The sequence below is a fragment of the Furipterus horrens genome, unplaced genomic scaffold (assembly GCF_987537825.1).
Source record: "Furipterus horrens unplaced genomic scaffold, mFurHor1.1.pri manual_scaffold_3, whole genome shotgun sequence".
NCBI classification, from domain to species: domain Eukaryota; kingdom Metazoa; phylum Chordata; class Mammalia; order Chiroptera; family Furipteridae; genus Furipterus; species Furipterus horrens.
In genome coordinates this window covers 169646431-169667829 of record NW_028327173.1, presented here as the reverse complement: position 1 = coordinate 169667829, position 21399 = coordinate 169646431, and the positions used below count along the sequence as shown (strand labels likewise).

The 21399-nt window shown below is 38.8% G+C and overlaps 1 protein-coding gene across 1 annotated transcript in view; it reads right to left on the bottom strand.

Annotated features, from left to right (window-relative positions):
* The window catches only part of LOC150016688 (IQ domain-containing protein H-like), an 89246-nt gene that overhangs the window by 55121 nt on the left and 12726 nt on the right, over positions 1-21399 (bottom strand). Inside the window, 3 exon segments of the mRNA XM_090270821.1 lie at positions 3633-3824; positions 15440-15615; positions 19822-19905. Coding sequence (XP_090126947.1) covers positions 3633-3824; positions 15440-15615; positions 19822-19905 — 452 coding nt within the window.

The window sequence follows — 21399 nt, the reverse complement described above, 5'->3', positions numbered from 1 at the left end:
AATACAATTTCACTTTGAAGGCAAAAGGATGTCAATAGTTTCCTATACCCCCTCGCCACCCCCCCAAAAGCTCTTCAGAGCTGCTTTATTTATCTATTTTCAAAAAACTATTTTTGGCTTCTAACTACACTATGGTTAAGCACAGGTCTCAGAGTGTAAAAAGATTTCTGAATAATAATTTTTCCTTATTAAGTTAAAAAATGATTTAGACAGATTATTAATTATTTAAGAATTTCACATTTGATAACATTAACAATAATGCTAAATGTATTTGGTGACAATTTAAAATGGTATAGTTTAAAATAATTGAAATTAAATAATGTATAGTCAGGTTTCTAAGTATAATTCAGCCCATGTCAATATTTTAATATTTTTTAAACTTAAAGTCAAGCATTTAAAATTTATCAATAGTCTAGTTTTAGGATAATTTAAAAAAATTATTGGGACTTCCGGCCAAGATGGAGGCTTAGACGGACACGCTAGGTCTCCCTCTACAACTAGAGAGGAATACAACTACTTCAAAACAAAGGATAACTAGAAATTCCAGAAAATAAAACTACACGGAAGTCCAACATATGAAGTTATAAACCAGCGGTGCCATTTGGGCAGGTAAGAGTTAAAGAGGGCAGCGCTGTTTGCGGTCGCACCTGGACAACGGCGGCGGGGAATCCCGGATCCGTCAAGCCCCTGGCGGTGCGCGACCCCGGCGAGGATGGGGAGAGCGGCTGCCGCATCGCCTTGAACAGTGAGGCCCAGGGGGGCGGGAGGATGGATCCCGGTCTCCTAGCTGAATAACTGTGTGAATCCATCTTGGACCCCCGCCCCCAAAGAAAGCACCACAGGGCTGCGAAATAGGTCGCGGACAAGCAGACGCCGGTCGCTAATTTGTGACGCGTACACAGGCACTGCCCCCGACAGCCAGCCCAAGAAAACAAAAAGCATCTGTCAAAATGAGGCAGGCAACTTTAGAAATACCGGTAACACAACTCACCAGGCAGCAGATAGAGAACCTGACAGATGAACAGATAAGAAACCTGTCAGAGGCTCAGTTCTGGGCCATTGTTATCAGGTGGCTTACAGAATTCACAAAAGAGCAGGAAAAAGATATGAAAGAAGCGAAAAACTTTCATAACGAAAGGAACAAAACAGCATACGAGACAGAAGGAAAGGAAATAAAATCCAGAGTTCATTTCAACAAACTGGAATATGGAGAAGGAACAAGCAGTCAACCAAGGCAGCGAGAGGAAATGGGAAGCAACAATGAAAGGATCAGAAACCTCTGGGACAGCTATAAAAGGCCCAACATAAGAATCATTGGTTTGCCAGAGAATGAGGAAGATGAACTAGAACTTGAAAAACTGAGTGAAAATATAATAAAGGAGAACTTCCCAGACTTGGGAAAGGGAATAGACCTGCAGGTCCAGGAAGCAAGGAGAGTTCCCAAGAGACTGGACCCAGGGAGAACCACTCCAAGACACATTATAATCAAAATGTCAAAAATTAAAGATAAAGAGAGAATCTTAAAAGCAGCAAGAGAGAAGAAAAGAATTATGTACAAAGGGGTCCCAATTAGACTATCAGCTGACTTCTCAAGGGAAACCCTACAGGCAAGAAGAGACTGGCAAGAAATATTCAAAGTAATGAAAATCCAAAACCTACAACCACGAATACTCTATCCAGCGAAATTGTCATTCAGAATAGAAGGACAGAGAAAGTGTTTCCAGGACAAAATAAAACTGAAAGAGTTCATTAGATCCAAACCACTGTTATATGAGATGTTAAAGGGACTGGTTTAAAAAAAAAACAGAAGCTAGGGAGATGAAACAAAGGCAAACTAAATAGGCAACGAGAGGGGAAGAGGAACTGTGGGTACGGGAAGCATATTGGGGGGAGGTCAACAGGGAGGGGGAATGGGGAAAGGGAGGGAGATGATATAGGAATTGGGGATCAAGGTAGGAGGGAATGGAATAGACGGAGAGAGGTTGGGAGGAACTGTATGCACAACTAATGGACATAATCTAAAAGGGGGGGACAACTGGAGGGAGGGGGGCCACCGGGTGGAGGGGAGCAGAGGGAAGGGAAATTGGCACAAATGTAATAATTTAATCAATAAAACACATTAAATCTGAAAAAAAAATTATAGTTACACTAAAAGCTGCCTTAAGAATCTGGAATGTATAACAAATCAATATATTTACACTTAAGGGAAATGTCAGTGAAAATGATATAATAAATAATTTTGAAGCATTTAAAAAAAAATTATTGGTTTGAAATATTGAGACCGGCAAATACTTTGCACACTAACATTTCAATTTTTTAAATGAAAAAGTCATATTTTCATCATTGACTCTCAACAGTTTTGCTTCAAAAAGAAGATTCTATATAGTATGAAATAAAATCCAGTTCAAAAACAACACAAGAGAAACCTCCATGGGCCTCAAAATTAAATACATTTTCCTTGTTTTATTTTTTTTCTAGAAGAGTAATTCACTTTGGTATCCCTTAAATAAAATGTAAAAAGCTGGCCATGACAGGTACTGTATTTAGTCCATTCACTGATGTAAGGGGAAGAAAAGCCCAGAATAGATCATGGGGCGAACAGGAACATTTGTCAAAGGGAACTCGCTCTTCTGACTGTTCTCTAGATTTATTCCTTGTTTCACTTTCACAAGAATAATGCGGTTCTCTTCTGCATGCCCCTCCCTATCACTTGTGTCTTGATTCATATACTTCCAAATCTGTTTAAGTGGGATGGAGGCTCAAAGGAGATGCAAATCCCCGCCAGCCCACTGTTACGGACGTCAGTAGGGAAGGAATCAGTGAGGGGAATTTGCCTCTGAATTTTCCTCACCAGTGGGCCAGCCAAGACAGAGATTTGTGATTCAGAGAAGCATGGCTACTCTAGGCCTCTGGATGCAAAGTGAGGCGGCTGTTAGAATGATGGGTTTAATTTATACATTATGCAATATAATATTACTTTAATTATTAAGCAAGTTTGGAACAGACTAAGAAGTTGTACAATTCGTTCTTCCACCAATATACAATACATGGGAGATTCTATACACGTCCACTCATATGCTAAGACATTTGACCTATTATTCAGCTTTGGCCTGGAGATTTTCTGGCTAGGATGTATCATTTTCTCAACATCTCACAGGGACCAGCAGTTACATAAATTTCTTTGAATTATCTTCAGGAACATACGACTACTGACAGAATACTATTATATATTAGCTTCCAGGTGACAACCATTCACTAATAGAATTTCTTTCTCATAATAAAATATGAGCTAGCTTATTAATGTCAGTTGTTAGAAGCATATGATCAAGACCCACTTAGAGCAAATGATGAGACTAGTAATGTTACCTGAATATGATAAACAACTATTTCCTAATTATCATAATCAATTTGAAGACATGAATGAAGACTTTTAGGGCCCAATGAAGGGACATTTAAAATAACCTAACCAACCCCATTGCCCAAGATGTGCGAAATGATTTGCCTAAGGTCTCACTGCTGGCAGGAGACACTGCTGAGCCTTGAAGAAAGTGCTTTCATCACTTAGTGAAGCCTTTTGCTTTACTTCCTGACAATTCACAGACACTGTATTTGTGTCACCATTGAATACTCACATGTGCCCATTTCTTGCTCCAGTCTTCACGGCCATATCTGCTACTCTCCTTTAGGACCCACTTGTGGCACTTGAGGTGGGAAAGAATGTCACAAAATGCAGTCCCGTTTCCTCCAAACTCATAGTCCATTTTAAAGAGCCAGCGTTGGATTTCCAGGTGATCGATGACCAGCTGACTCAACTGTTCTATCATCTGTGGGGACAAAGACATAGCAAAGTTTTATACAGCTAGTTTCCTGTGCTGTACCTCTCACATCTTTATTTCGAACAGTCTGTTCATTTGGTTATCCTCTAGTTATTAAAACAGATTGAAGAAGTTTTAAGTGATGTATACATGACCTGAAGAAGCCACTAACCATTGGGAACAAAGGTATATTTAAAAGTATAGTCTTATTTATGAGAAACGATGAAATTATCATTTGCCTGCTTTTCAAGGCAAAATAAAGAATCCTTGAATATGTGTAATTGAATCGATAGTTTTCTCTTTTTCAGAGAGGTATGTGTTTACTTATTGATTCTTCAAGTGTTTTTTTTTTTTTATAGCTTCAAGACTCTAAAGAGTTATAGTCTTGACAACTTTAACTATTTGATGCTTTGTTGAGTCTTTAAATGTTATAACCTATAAAACATCTAACTTTTTCCTTATTACCATACTCGAATGCATTTGTTTGACTGGTCAATTGGCCAAGTGTATTATATAGTATCTATTATATGAACGCAATAGATAAAGGAGATAAAACATTGATGGATGCAAGTTTCCTGGAATACAGACCTACCCTCCATTTTACTTAAAACAATATTCCCTCAAGAACTGGGCTTAGTCACAGGGAAATTTAAGGGATAAAAGTTCAAGCTCTAATATCATGATGATAATAATGATAATAATATCTAACATTGGTCTCAGTAGGAGCCAGGCCTTTTACTAAGCTCTTTATATGAGTTTTCTCATTTACTACTCACAAAACCTATAAGGTAGGCACCATTTTTAGTTTCATTTCATACGTAAATAATTGAGGCTCAGCTAATTTGAATAGTTTGCCCATAATCACACAGCACTGAGTGGCAGAGCCGAGACTCCACCCGGGTTGCTCTGACTCCAGTACCAAGCTCATTCTGTCTCCACTGTGCTGCCTAGCTCAACCTGCAGAGAGGTGGAGGAGAAAGGCAGGGCAGACAAAGAAGTTAGGAGAGAAGCAGGAGAAGTAACTTTCTTTATTGTCAATAAGCCATTTGGGATTATAGGTCATACTGTACTAGTAGAGCCATGGAGAAAAATAATTCATTAGATCATAAAATGATTTTTTCCTGGTCTTCTCTTCAGACTTTCCAATCTGTACTTCCCAGAAAGAAACAAAGCAATGCTAGGCATTTGCTCTGCCGAGCCTACCCACCGCTGTTCTTGGCTATGGTTTTCTGCATTTAAGGGGGTCTCTTGTCTTTTGATGACTTTTTGCTCACCAAATGGATTTTTAATTTTTTTCAACTAAAAAGTGTGAAAGGACTTAAGGTTATGGTTCTGTTGAAGTCTGGAGTTGGAAGATTACAATTATTTTCAGTAAAGGCACAGTCTGTTCTCTTGAGTTGTATCTTTTCAACATATCCTCCTGGGGATGTTACACTCCACAGCAGTGTGGAAGTGATATCAAAATGGGCATTCTTGGGATCCCTGGAAGCCCCATGCAACCATGGGGTATTCCATTAGGGTGAAATGGAATCATCTTAGCTCCCTAATTATCAAGTTGTGTCTGTGGATAATTTGGGTGTTTAAATGACAAGTACTCTGGTCTATATACCATATGGCTATGAGCATAGCCTACAAAGGCTTTTTAATGTGCCTTCCGAAGTTACATCCCTTCTTTCTCTAGTGTTGTGTTGAGAAGATAGATTCTATATTTTATCACATTTTCCAGTATTATGATCATACTTTGCAAAAGTAGAAATGGCCTTTGGCATGTTATTATCCTATAAAATTATTTTGCTAGTGTAAGGAAAGGTGTAATGGCATAGTATTTTTTATTGAATATTTGAATCTCTGTATATTCAGAGATTCAACTACTAACAAAATTATCATCTGTTTCTTCCAAATCCTATTATTTGTTGCTTCTGAGAATCCTATAAATGGGCGTCCATTGATGGATCCCCTACAGTAATGAAAAGGATCAATAGTATTGTAAAGACTGCACCACAGGAAAGAATTATGTGCTATCTTTAAGTGAAAATTGAACAGTGCTTTACAATAGCATTGCCATTTTTTGCTTATTTAACCAAAGCTGTCAATATTTCATATGGAGCACATGCTAGAAAGAGAACTTGCATGTTTACTTTATGGATCAAAACAGGAAATGCTCATGGTGCTCATGCTAGACTTAACAGATAAGTAAATTACTTTATCACACACTAAATGACTTTATGCTATTTCCAAACATTTATCATTTTCTGTTTGAGTGTATCTGTTCAAAAGATGTGACATAGTTTTAAATTGCCATTCATTTTACACTGGTATATAGTAGAAGTAGAAAAATGACTACTGCTAAAATCCAACTCATAGTCAGGGATATTTATTAACCTAAATTAAAATAATTACAATTTTCCTTCACCAGCTTTAAGTTTATGATCCACATTGGTAAAAAGTCAGTGTTATTGATTCATCACCATCTGCAAGTTCGAAATGCTGACACACTCAGATAGATTAGGTAGGATAGTCACTCTCTGGAAAAATCTCAGTGGAGTACTTTAATTCTTGATGAACTCAGACTTTTGTTTTCCAAACAAGTAGAATAGGACTCTGTTATAACTCTGCTTATTGTGATGCAATTTGCACATGCCATAGGTGAAAAGACATCTCTCAAATCTGATGTGTCTACAAGGAGGTTTTAAATCCTACTTCGGAATACCAGTATTAAGAGGAAGGTTTTACTGCATTAAATGTGCCTGCATCTTTAACCACAATCAACATATAAAGTTGTACAATATTTCATGGCAAAGATTGCCTGAGTTCTCATCAGTGAAGACAAAAGCAAGACTCAGTATAAATATTGCACATACATTTTAATGTATTGTACATGTGTGAAAATTACTTAATGTAATGTACACATGTGAAACTATATCATTTAAAAATGCATTTCACTTGTATTAAATCTGTCAGTCAAGTATTCTACTGGGAGGCAGAGTTAAGCACTTTGTCATTTTCAAATTCTAGTGGAGGCTAATGACAAAGGACACAACAGTTCAGGGGGAGCCTCTTTTCTACTCCTGTTAAAATTTTCTGTGCCTTTTCCAGACTCTGCGATCTTTAAGAGAAACTTCCTTTATGAACCCATATTTTGTCCAAGAACTCTCTTGCAAGATAGAAACATTTTAGGTTAATACAATAAGCTAATAGTATCTTTAAACTAGTCTGAAAGGTATGACTTGTCAAAAGGCTTGCTTTTGGGGCTCAGCAGATATGAGTGCACAGCATCGTGATCAGGCAACTGAGAGAAGAAGGAGGAACCCTAAATATTGTTCTTCACAAAGTGCTCCTTGTGCACGGTTCTTTAGTTTCCCAAGAAGTGGGTGCCTGGGACCACTTGTGACTGGCTCAGAGTCATGGTCAAGAGATGTCCTGAAATAAAGGTCAGGAAATCTTAACAGCCATTTATCTTTTTTTATTTCCTTTATTGTGATAAAAGATAGCAGTTAAATGGAAGAATACCTGCCAGAGTTAACTCAGAGATATTTCTAGTGGCTAATATTTTTGTCTCCAAATAGTTCAGGCCCTAACTCTTGGCTAGAAGAGTGCAGAGCTCTATAGGCCTAGCCCAAGACAAAACCCAGAAGCAGTTTTATCCCTGGAGCCATCTCATGCCCCACTTCTGGGATTTTTCCCCCCTCCTCCCTTTGTGGCTCCTTCCTGAGGAGCCAGAGGATTTTTGTATGACTGAAGGATGTCTGCAGCCCTCTGCTATAGGCCCTCTGAAACCTGGATGGGCAGAAAGGCTCGCTCTCTGGAGCTTTCCAAACCTGCACCTTTTAGCCAAAAGAGTCTTCCACATTTGTCAAGGTCCTGCTCAATAACTGGCTAGCTAATATGACAATGAACTAATTAATCCATGTTGAGGAAATAAATATTGATAGAAGATTGTTACATTGACATATCTTAATCCAAATGAGTAAATATTTTGGCAATTCCAGCAATTTCTGCAAGGACAATACTTTTAACGATGGAAGCCTAAAGTAGATCCCAACGAATCAACCCAAGTATTCCATATAGTCTTCATTGGGTAGGGCTAGTCCCTGAAGATCTGAAGTCCCTGCAAGGTCAAGAGATGTGCTGTATTTGAACAGAACCTCTCTTGTCCACCCCACATACCTGCTGGTGACTATCGATGTTACATATCCCAGGGGGGACTGGCACACTGGCACTGGCAAAGATCCATTTACTTCCAGACTTGGTGCTATAAAGATGAGCTAGTTCAGGCTCTGGGCCCAGGATGGGTATGTCTAACATATCTGCCACGGCCAAATCATCTCTGTGGAGGAGCCTGCTGACGATGTAGGCCTCTCTTCCTCGGATGAGATTTTTTATTCTTTTGATTGCCTTGGGACTGTACAGCAGGTGAGTGGCCAGGCACATGTTATGCTTCTGGGGGGAAGAGCATATTATTCTTGTTAAAAGATGTTCTTTCTCTAGTCCATACACCTAATTTATAATATTGCACACAATAAATGCATTATTAATAGCAGGCTGGGTTATGACCTATCCTGTTGTTTAGCAGTTTAAATTGATAAAAGCTGTTGGGGTGAGGCTCTATAATCGCTCACATCTTTAGTGTGTTCGAAATAGGCTCACTGGGAATAGAACTAATTACTACACATCTGTATTTATTTGATCCACGTGGAATTATCCTTCTGTCAGAAGGAAAAGAGGCTGGCGGCCTTTGGATAATAGTGATTCATCTCTGCAACACTTCTGGCATGGTTTAACACTAAAGCGTCTGGAAAATCAATACGAAAAATGAAGAAAAACGCCTCATAGTATTTTTCACTGTACAGGACTGCTATATGGCAACTCTTTAAATGATTTGGTAGGAAAAGGCACTTGGCTTGGTACTCTTTTTTTCCAAAGTTCTGCCACAAAGTCTGTTTCGGAGAAAATGTACTTTTATAATGATTATCTTCGTTCTTGGCCAACAACTCTGGAGAAGATTCATGAGTAAAAAAATATTTGAAAGTTTAGCAAGGTTCAAGCTCACTTTCCAATAGAAAATGCCTTTATTTTATTTTTGATTATTCAGACCCAGCTCAGCAATACATGTGACTGTCTCATTCAGTTAAATAAATAATTCTGGCATGTCTAATAGAGGCTGAGGACCGAGCCAGATGGTCATCGCACACCAAAACAAATACAACCGTGTTTCTGCATTCAAGGAGTGGGGACACAAATGTGCACCATTAATGAATAAATAATACAAAGCAGAGAAAGGCCATAAAGAGCTACAGAAGGCCTCGGAGGCATGGAGAAGGGAGACAGAAGCCACATACTGATGGGGAGAGCTGAAAAGGCAAATTACTCATTCTCCTTGGGCCTCAGTTTCTTCACCTGTAAGATGAGCATGATACGAGTCTCATTCATATCATAGGGATGCTGTGAGGCTTATATGAGAATGCATGCAAAGCACTTAACACAGTGCCTTGGACATAATATGCACTTAATGAATATTAGCTACTATTACTATTATGACAGAGGTTGGGGTTGAGGTGAGTTTTGAAGTATGGGTAGGATTTGATCAGGTGAGGATGAGCGAGGGAAAGACTTTAGCCAAGGATGAACTATAAGAAGCCAAGATCATGCTCACTTCCTCTAGAGAAGGGCTGGGGTTGGGAGCCAAACAGTTCTGGTTTTGAATCCAGCTCTATTACCTATAAGCTATCTGAACTTGGGCAAGTAACTTAGACCCCCTGAGCCTAAGCTTCTCCATCTGTTAAATGGGAATAAAAATACCCATTTGCTGGGTTGCTCTAAGGATAAAATAAGATCATGAAGGTAAATACCTATTATAATACATGGCATTGAGTTGCTATTGAATAACTGATAGTACAAAAAGAGAAAACTCTTTTTGAAGCCATTAAAATGTCATGCAAATAGTAGAATGCAAGATACTAGAGTCTTAGGGAATTCAAGGGGTTTTGTAGACTAGCAACTACTTCCCTAATTCCAGTCAAAATTACCTACTCTGCATGGCATGAAAACGTGGAGAAATGTTGAGCAACTATTTCTGGGAATATCAGTGGCACCAGTGAGCAAACTTTTGGTGGGTATAAAAACTGCTGAGTATGGGAGAAGGAGATTGAGAAGAACCCTGGGATTTCAGTCCCGCCTGAACCTATAACTTGCAAGGTGATTTAGAAAACTCAACTTTTCTGAGCATAAGTCCCCCATATTCAAACAAAGGGTTGGACTACACATCTCTAGGGTCCTTCTAGCTCTGAAATAACTTTTTCTTTAAAACCAGAGCTCTTCTCAACTTACTGCTTAATGGGTACAGAGTTTCTGCTTGATATGTTGAAAAAGTTTTGAAAATGGATAATGTGATAGTTGCCGAACAATGTAAATGTGCTTAACGCCACTGAACTGTCCACTTAAAATGGTTACAATGGTAAATATTATGTTATGTATACTTTACTACCCCCCTCAAAGAAACCCAGAGCTCCTCTGAGAAGAGGATTTATTGATTTACCCCCCTATTGGGCCCTTCCTCCAGAGTAGGTGTTCTATTCTAAGCTCCTTAGATCTACGCAATATGTCTTTGCTACCATAATTAAATCCATTTTCACAACCTACTTCTGAGAATGCAGTTCTAGGAAACCAGTGTTCCATTAGACAATGGCTGCCAATAGCATCTCATGTTTGTGTTTCCTGTTTGGTTGACCACTGTCTTTCCCCCTTGTTTCTTTAATTCCTTTCCTTTTCCCACAAATAATTCCAGCTGGGAAAAGTGAAAATGTTAAATGTCTGGGAGAACTGGTGACTTGAGTCACAGCGTACATGGTGGGCTTTTCAGGGTAATTAGAACAGTGCTTCAAGGCGGGCATCCCTCATGTTAAGTTCACAAGGTCAAGGCATTTTGACATGTATTCTCTCATCTGATCCATATCACACCGTGCCAATTCACATCCCCTCTTCTGGAGATGAGGAAACTGAGGTTCAAGTGATTTGTCTCCAAAGTCACACAGCTGGTAAGCAGCTGAGGTGGGATTTAAACCCAGGAGTTAGCACAGTTGTCACGCCACAGTTGCCACAGTCTCTCCCAATTTTCAGGTAGAGTAGTGAAGGTTTGGTGAGTTTATGAGGTGTGATGAGGGGCATGCAGATGCAACAACAGATGGAATCTCAAAGTTCCGAGCACTTCTCCAACCAGGATGATTTCTATCTCCTCTTGGTTTGCTTATCTCTATTGGCAAGTACCCTCCTGACTCTATATCACAGTCATCTGTGGGGCTGCATGTTCAATATATGTTTATAAAGATTTGAATATGAGTGAGTGGCAGAGGACACATTACTGATTGCAGATCTTGTTTAACCATTTAGAGAAGATCAGTATCATTAGATCCAGGCAGTGCATTAACACGGCAAACAAAAATCTATAATGGTTCTAATTCCACAGCATTATAACTTCATTTATCACTACTATTTTTTTTTACCTGAGACAAAAGGTAGTTATTTGGGATGTCTTTACAAACATTAAAATGTTCAAAAGTAGACACAATGACTATAATAGCAGCTTTACCCAAATCTAAATATTGTATAGTGACTTGGAGAGATGTACAGAAAGATTTTTGGCATGCTTTAAAAAAATCTCCTTGGAGAATTCTGGCCAAGATGGAGGCGTAGACAGACATGCTGTGTCTCCCTCAACAACTAAGAAGGGATACAACTACCTCAAACCTAGAAACAACCAGAAGTTCCAGAAAATCAAACTGCATGGAAGTCCAGCAAACAAAGATATAAAGAAGAAATACTCATCCAGACAGGTAGGAGGGGCAGAGCCAGGGCAGAGAGGACACGGTGTGGTGGTGGCAGCAGCAGTGGCAGTGGCAGGCCAGCAGAAAGCACAGTCACACGTTTTAAAAAGTCAGGAGGGAAACCTGGGGAGCGTTCCCAGCTCTTCACTGGACCTCACAGCTCACTGTCGCAGCACCAGGGAAAATCAAACCTCATTGCTTCTGACTCTGCAGACCAGTGGGGGTGGGGGTGGAGGCAGAAACTGCCAGTCTCATCAGAGTCCGCTTATTTAAAGGGACCCCACGGTCCTAGGACATCCGCAGACCCACCCACTCTGGGAACGACGCCAGGGCAGCAGCTAGAGGGGCGCTAGTCTGGTGCGGAAGTAGGAGAGGTGCCTGGAAAAGGGGCGAGTGCTGGGCAGGCAGCATTTTTCCCTCTTGGATCCCTCCCCCACATACAACGCCACAACGTGGTGAAACAGGTCACTCTGCACTGACAAATCCCTAAGGCTCTGCCCCTTACAACCTAACAGGAGTGACAGCTCTACCTGGGACTCAGAGGCAAACAAACACAGGACCCTGTCAGAATGAGGAAACAGAGAAGTATGGCCCCAAAGGGGGAACGGATCAAGGTTCCAGTGGGAGAACTGAGTGACAAGGAGATAGTCATCCTAACAGATGAGGAGATAGTCTAACAGATACAGAATTCCAAACATTGGTGATGAAGATGCTCACAGGCTTGACAGATATGCTTGATTACGACAAACGCATAAGAGAAGAAGTGAAGGCTATGCTAAGTGAAACGAAGGAAAATCCACACAAAACCAATGGTGAAGGGAAGGAAACTGGGGTTCAAAGAAATGATTTGGAACATAAGGATGAAAAAAACAGTCAACCAGTGCAGAATGAGGAAGCAAGAATTGAAAAAAATGAGGAAAACTTCCCATATCTTGTGAAGGTGATGGACATACAGGTCCGGGAAGCACAGAGGGCCCCAGGTGAGCTGGACCCAGAGGGGACGACACCAGGACGCATCATGACTGAGATGCCAAAGGTGAAAGATGAAGAGAGAGTCCTGGGGGCAGCAAGAGAGAGGCCAAGAGTTGCCTACAGGAGGTTGCCTATAGGATTATCAGCTGATTTTTCAGAGGATACTTTGCAGGCAGGAAGGGACTGGCAAGCAGTATTCAATGTGAAGAAAAGCAACCTACAACCAAGATTACTCTATCCAGCAAAGCTATCATTTGGAATGGAAGGGCAGTTGAAGTACTTCCCAGACAAGATGAAGATAAAGGAGTTCATCATCACCAAGCATTATTACATGAAATGTCAAAGGGACTTACTTAAGAAAAAGAAGATCAAAACTATGAACACTAAAATGACAACAAATTCACAAGTATCAACAACTGAATCTAAAAAATAAAAACAAAATCCAACTAAGCAAACCAGAATAGGAACAGAATTATAGGTATGGGGATGACTTGGAGCGTTAGACAGCTGGGAGGGGGGAGAGGGAGAAATGGAGAAATGGTGCAGGGAATAAGAAGTATAATCAGTTGGTACAAAATAGACAGGGGGATGTTAAAAATAATATAGGAAAGGGTGAAGCCAAAGAACTTATATGCATGGTCCATGGACATGAACTAAGGGGGATGGGATTGCTGGAGGGAAGTGGGGTACTGGGCAGAGAGGAGCAAAGGGAAAAAAATTGGAACTACTGTAACAACATAATCAATAAAATATACTTAAAAAAAAAACTTCTCAAAGCCATCCATTTGAATGAAAATCAGCAATGATACAATCTCTCCAACCCATTAGAAAGAAATAAACCAATAACTAAACATGAGCAGGAACTGATTTGAAAGTGAGAGTTTAATTTCTGTATTCTAAAAAGTTGATTGCCTATGAGTGATTACTGAAATAATTTAAACTTAAACTATGAGAAGTATTAAAATGTACTTAAAATATTCCCTAGTTGTTTCTACTCACAATGATGCAAACCTAAATTATAAATAAAACTCAGTGCACCTGTGAGTGTTAACTGCCTCTCTCCTGCTTGAAAGTTGGAGTGGGCTGGCAAGGGTACATTTCTCAGGTAATAGGATTATAGAGCTGGGAAGGACTTTGAAATTATCTCACCCACTGCCTCATTTTATAGATGAAGAACAAAGAACAGAGAGCTAAAGGTCTTGCCCAAGGCCACAAAGTCATCCAGGAGCAAAGCAGTCATTCCAATTCATGAAAGAGGTCCAGGGTCAGACAGATTTTCGTTCATATTCTGATTCCACAAGGAACTTTGGACTAGAAAAATGAGCCTTGTTTTCCTCATTTACAGAAGGAGATCAATCATCCTGTCTTGTTGCATTGTTCTGATAATGAAATGATAGAATGCACGTTAAGTTCACTCACTTTCCTTCTCTCAAACTAGTGCCCTTCTCACTCTATGCCTCGTCAATGTACATAGGCACTTAAGAAGTGCAGAAACTCTTTATTAGCAGCTATCAGGAGAAAATCAAGAAATGACACACAAATGACAGTTATTTTCTTCCTTGCTCTCTAATGTCCACAGTAACTTTGCCATTGAGGCCAGGGGATGACTAGCAAGCACCAAAGTGATACTTGCATTGGTTGTGGACACTGGGAGATTCCTAAGACTGTAAGTAAGTGGCGTGATTTGTTCTCCTGCCTTTTCTTTTACTTGTCCCACCCTGGCTTTTGTCTTCCACAGACCAGAGGTGGAAATGAAACAGAGAGCTTTGGGGGGAACAAGAAGGCATCCAGTTATTAAATAATTAAGTCTTCATCTTGGTAGAAAAGAGGAAAATCTGATGACAATTCAGTGAGTATACCAGCAAAGTAGAAAGGCTATAGCAACCCTCCCCAAGCAGGCCTTTTTCGGCGGGGAGGGGTCAAAATCACAGTACATCAAAAGGGTTAATGGGTAGTAACTGAACACATAGATACTTTCTATGTAAATCATGCAATCACTTTCTCTGGCAATAGGTAGAGGGTTGACTTTGGTGCATCCCACTTGTGAACGGAGAACTATCTTTATTAACAAATTCAGATTCTTGATTATACCACAGAAAAAAAGGCTCCTCAAAATTGCATAGTTTATTAGGTATTAAAATGTTGGTTGTAGAACATAGAAAGTTTAAATTCTTGTTAAAATATAGAGCAGTTCATTTCAAGCCATCTCTTGCAGTGCCTTATTCTAGAACAATGACCTTGTGGTTCCATGAATTTCCCAAAAGCTCTTGTCTAGGGACAGAATTTCACTTGGAATTCTTTCCATTCATTAAAAATCAGCACAAGCTAAAAAAAAAAGGACAGTCTGAACCCTGTTCATTATGAACCATGTGCTGTAGCAAATAAGACTAAATTCCTCTGAGGGGGTGGAAACAAAATGATGGAATCAGAAGGAATACCAGTGAGGAAATCAGAAAACAGGGTTCCTGGTCTGGATTCTGTCCCTAACTAGCTTTGTGAGCAGGGGCAGGCCCAGCCTTTCTCTGCTTGTTGTCCTCCACACAAAATGAAAACAGAACCATGGATATTATAAATTCACCTACTTGGTGGTACCACCCAATAACCTCAGTTAGGCTTCAGCTACAGAGAAGCTGGGAAGGGGCAGCTCAGCTAAAACTCTGCAAGTTAAACTGTGGTATTTACTTCCTACAGTCCAACTAGTAGCGTAAACAGTAAAGCTGTTACACTTGCAATAATATTTCACTGATGTGTACCAGAGCGTTGCAAGTTATAAAATTTCCAATTTAATTTTACTGCATCCCGGAAGCCGTAGTAATTAGAAGACAAACTCACAGTGAAGATCTTTATAGCTTCAGGGGTGATGATTTTGAACCTGTCCTGCAGGTCACTTCTGTCCTCAAGGTTTCCTGATTTGACAGCTGCCTGTAGACTCAGGATTTTATTGTAATACAGCAGTAACTCATCATTCATTTGATGGGAGCAGATGTAGATGACGCTCACATTGGCATCTAAACACAGTAGTCACAATGTTAATTATTGGTATAAAGGTAAACGAGTTATAAACTCTGGCATCGGGTTGATGTGGCACAGTTTAAAATAAAGAGCATATCCAAAAGCCATGTTGAAGTTAATCCAGATTGGTATTGTACAGATTTTAGCAGTGTAACTGGCTTTGGGGTACTTTAGCATTTCTCTAAAGAAAAGATGAATAACACCACCACTAAAAAAATGGACACAATGATTCCTTCAGAAGGAGGGCTGCAAGGTACCATGGAAGTGTACTTTCAAATAACACATAGGGAATCAGCCCAAAACTCCCATTAACATCAATGGGAATTGCATACTGCTTTAAAAATTTATCCCATTATCGTCAGTAAATTATGAAACAGAGCTATTAACTTTAGAAAGCTGATGAAATGGCAATTTCTTATTCTTATTCTGCCTGGACATGGTAGGGCCAATTCAGGGAATGTCCTGTCCAAATAAATGGTATGATTATGACCACGGCAATGGTTATTTCAGGAAACCAACCCTTTCCTTGCTCCATTCCCAAGGAGAAGTAGATTAGTTATGTAAGGCATTTAGTAATTCTTGGTTTAAAGGAAACACTGTCTTAATTTAACTGTTCTCTTTTTAAAGATGTGCTTCTTATTACATCCTTAGCAAGAAATCCTAATTAAATATCCCATCCAAATGGAATAGTGAGATGAGATTACCCACTCCAGGCTGCAAAATATTTTAAGGAGTATGGACAGGAAATCAGCGGCCAATGAAGTCATTCATTCATTCATTCATTCAGTCATACATAAAATAACTGACTAGTAGGGGCAAAGTACTTGGTAAGACATAGAAGAAAATACAGGAATCAAAACAACTGAGAAGCTGCCTGTGAGAGGCAACCATTTCATAGGCACTAACAGCCATAAAACATACTGGGGAGTAGTGAGCACAAGGAAGCACACTGGCCAGGTGCTTAGGAAAGTTCAGAGGAAGGAGCACTGTAAATATTTCCTTGGTTAGGCAGGGCTGAGGGGGACTTGAAGACTCCTCTGTTTGGTTTGGCAGAGAATACAGAGCATAGACTGATTAAATTCTAGCTCAGCTGCCTAGAGAGCCTGGGTATGTTATTTAACCCTTGTAAGCATTGGTTTCTTCATCTGTAAAATGAGGGATAAAATCACCTGGGGTGGGGCACAGTTTTAGGGAGTATTAAATGAAAGAATACATTATATATCTATAGGAGTGGGCAAAAGTAGGTTTACAGTTTGTATGGAAAAAGACATGCAGGTTATGATTATTATAATAACGTTATGAACTCTGTTTTGCATACTCACAAGTGTCTACCTACTTTTGCCAGCCCCTGTACCTGGCACATAGAAGGCCCTCAACAAACAGTACAAATGCATGAATCTCCTCTGTGGCTTGCCCGACCTCGGCCAGCCTAGTTATTCCTCTCTCTACCCTCCACACCTGTGCTGCTTTCCTTCATTCAGTGCTTCAAGATTTAACATGATGAAGAGGTGTCCTCCGTTGTTCCATCTTACTGGTCTTGTCTTTCCAAACCCCTAAAAGGTAAGGTGTACACTCTTCCTTACATTTCCCCAAGCCCTAGTACTGGTGGACTATGCAGGAGGCACTCACTATATACTTGTGGGTTGACTGATCAGATCTGAGAGAACGAATGGAGAGATCCCGGAAGTAGAGCATCTGACAAGATTAGTGAGTCCCATGGCACAGGAGAACCCTCCCCTACGGGAGTCAAGCCTCTGTGGCTAGAAGCAATGTCTTCTGAACTGACCTGGTGCTGGGCCCACTGTAGGTGCTCCATAAATGTAAATATGTAAGTGGCTCCTATTTAATTTTGAGACCAAAACACCACATAAATCTCAAAATAAATTAACTTAGGAGGCAGTGGGTAAATAACCTGTATCCAATGGCTGAATGACCAAATTAGTTATCCCACACCTTGTATTTTGAAGAAGAGACTAGTGCCTCACCAAGCCAGTGATTTAAAAAACCAAGCTAGTATTTTTTTAAGCATTGAAGGACACAAAAACAAATTAAAATATATTAAAGACTCCGTAACAGAAAACTAAATTTTTCTTGTGAATAAAGTTCTAGGTTTCAAATGATAACCAATCATGTTGCTAATTTCACTTTCCCTGTTCACTTCTGGCAAAGGAATACATATCGCTAACACTAATATACAGTATTAGTGTGGGCTTGATTGTGAATCTGTAAACGTTCAAAATTGACTGGTAATTTTGAAAAGAAGTTAACATGAAAATGAAGATTGCTTTGATTGCTAAGCAATAGTCAATATCAATCACTCTCTTTCTTAACTCATCTAGAATTGGAAATACTAGCCATTGGGTCTGCACCTGACATCCTGACTTCATAGTCAACGTATGAATGACAAGTGTTGCCAACATGATCAATCAGATTATTTTTATTTCTGTTGAATAAAGAGAAAAAATCAACACCCCTTACTAGGAATTAATGGAATTAAAAAAAAAAAAAGATAACCACGTAAAGTACAGCATAAGGGTTATAGTCAATACGGTTGTAATAAATACGTATGGTGTCAGATGGGTGCTAGATTTATCAGGGTGATCACTCCCTAAAATATATTAATGCCTCATTACTGGGTTGTACACATGCAACTACTATAATTTAAAGATAAATTTAAAAAGGTAATTATTTATTCTTCCACAAAATTATTACTAATTTTCCTAGTTCCTTATTTTTATTTCACAAGCAAGTACTTTTTCTATCTTCTAACTATTACTTCTAAACTTTCTTTACTCCTCTGGAGAGGTTTTAGGACTGCCTTGCTATGTCATGAGGATAGGGTACCAATAAAAGGCAGTTGGTTCATAATTTCAGAAATGTTCACATTAGCAATATTTTCAATTGCAGGTAGATCTAGACTGAATTGTTGAATCACTGAAAATAGAAGCCTGATACTTTCAAGTCTTTTCTAATAATGAGAATCTTTGATAAAGAAATTCTTTGGCAATGGTTTGTACTATATGTAGAGGGTATATAAAAGGCTAAGAAAAAAATTAATTTGAATAAATTAGAGCAAAGTCTGCCCTCTGTTGCACTTGAGTGGTTTCCACCCAGTCAGGTTTTTAGTTGAAATAGCTCAGCACTAATAAATCAATCTCAAGCCATTAAATTTTTTTTTTGTATTGCTGAAAAACAGTATTAGTGCCTAGATAATAGATTAAAGCAATTACACTATTATTATTTTAGGACACTGTAAATTTCTAGTACTGATGCATTTTTGTTACCAAATGGCATTTATAAAATAATAATGAAGCTGAAATATATGTGAATCATGCAAAGTATGTCATTCCAGGGAGCCAGCTAAGTTGGTCATTGATAATTTAAATTTTTTTTTTGTTTTGCTTAAATAAGGGCCAAAGCAATTATATTTTAAGTTCTTACTTGGTGACTAATAAAAATCTAGTTTTTGTTCAACCCTAAATTTTAGCTAGTACATTCCAAACTGATTCAGTATTATTGTTTAGCATTTGCAACCTTTATTCTTTAAGGCTAACCAGAACGCTAGCTTCAAACGGTGTCAGTCAAAGCCATTGAATTCCTGTGTTCTTTGCTCCTGGTTCCAGTGGGTATCTGATTCAGAAATGACTAAACCAGTGTTGGAACTAGACTTTTACAAAGATGTACCTATCATTCAAGGTTTGTGTTTTTAAGAATTTTCTCTACTACATATCTTCTGTTTTCTAATAACTAGACACTATATATTTAAATAAAGCACCTTCATTTCTATCTTCATTTCCCTCTTACTCTTATAATGAATACACAATGCTTTTAATTTCTGATATCACCTTTCATTCATTCCCCAGATAATATACAATAGTGACCCCCAAATTGGACTTAATTCACTGCAAGATTTGCTTAGTGAAGAAGTTGGGAGCTATAGGAAAGAAATTCTTATCCAAACATGTAGCAAAGAGAATTTAGAAAGCTACCCATGTAAATTGGTTAAAGATGTCATTTTAAAATTCAAGTTGACTTCACTATAAATTTGTTCTTTAAAACAAAACATGCAATTTACCCTGCAAGTAAACTAGAAATCCAAGCCTTTTCCATGTAGAGGAAAAAAAAAAAAAACCCAAAACATTTTATCAACATCCACTGATAAACATTCCAAAGAATCATTTGTGTAAAAGTATTTACTGTACCTAAGATGTCACACAGCCGCCCCAACTGCATGTTCTGCTGTGTGTCGAAGTCAGCAATATTTTGTCGCACAGGCTGGGAATATCCTAAAAGGCAAATGAGGTGTCAAAACCCAGAAAGAGCAACTCAGTACGGCAAAAGGGCACAGTAGGATTTCAAAGTGTCCCACTTCACATTTCCAGGAAAGAATTTTCTCTGAAGCATCTTGCAGAAACAACCTCAATCCTAAGAATGAGGTCCTTGCTTCTCAAGCATTATTCCAGAAGATGTGCTAAGCAGCATTTTCTGCAACAGAGAGAGGTTCGTATTTTTCAATACCAACAAAGCTGCTGAGAATCTGCGTTAAAAAAACATGGGGCAGTTTTCTGACATTTACCGTGAGTGTTCAAAACAGCATGTAAAAAAATTATGCTCAGGTTAAAAAAAAAAAGATTTTGGCTTTTAACTTATGCTTCCTGCAGGGCATTTTGAAGCTGTGTCCCAGAATCATTCCAAACTGACACAAAGATTTCAGAGAAACCCCTTGATGTCAGGAATATGTATTTAAGTGAGTCTAAATACTAAAGAAACATGCTTCTGCTCCCACACTCACAAGGACTTTTAACCTTTAAAGGGCAATAAAGGTTGTTGTGGTCAGTGCAGTATTTTATCAGTACTAATGAAAGTCCTGCCAGTTGCCTTCATGTCCAGGGGATACAGAGGAGAGGAAAAAAAAAAAAACACATGTGGGTTACTATTGTCCAAAACTCTTCCACAAAAAGAAACAACAACAACACTTCCCGCTGATATTTCCGGGGTTAAAAAGTGTAAGTGAATGAAAGCACGGACTAAAAATGCATACTCATAAGCAGGTATAATTGCTCATATAAAATTCAGCAACTGTAGGTGCAACTTAAAAAAAAAAAATTTCTTTTTACATTTTGAAGAGATGCTTCAATGCCTCCTTGTGGTTAGTGAGCCCAAACACATGTTTCAAGTTAAACTGCTATAGATAAAGTGATTTTAAATACGGCATCTTCGAGATGTGACACAGATTTCCCTTTCAGCATAAGGAAAACTATAGCAATTTAGGCAACAGGGCTTCAGATCAAATGAACTCTGATAATTGGCTCTTTGCTTTGATGTCAGTGTTTAAACACTAGACAATGTCTGGAAATTAAATGAGTTTACAATTCATCTAAAAGTCTCCTCCCGTTGGCTTTATGCAGATGTACTTAACTAAAGAGGCAGAAGGACAAACAGGGTGTTTGAATTATTTTTGAAAAATTATTAAATTCTAAAGTAATTTGGGGAACCATTTCATGAAATATTTAAATTAATATAGAGAGCTACAAACAATGCTGTTTTGGTGTATGGTTGCAATACTGTAACTTGGGATTTTGCGTATGTATAGTTCTATCTATATTCTGATAAATGTTTAGAAAGAGGTATTGTGAATAACTTATATATCAAGACTAAGAAGGCAGGAAAAATGCCTAATGAAATAAGGTATGATTAAGAAAAGTGCCTGAGAGCATTCCATGAACACATTTCCTTTCAAAAGTAAAGATAAAAGGCAGTGTGAGATGTCTCATTAAGAT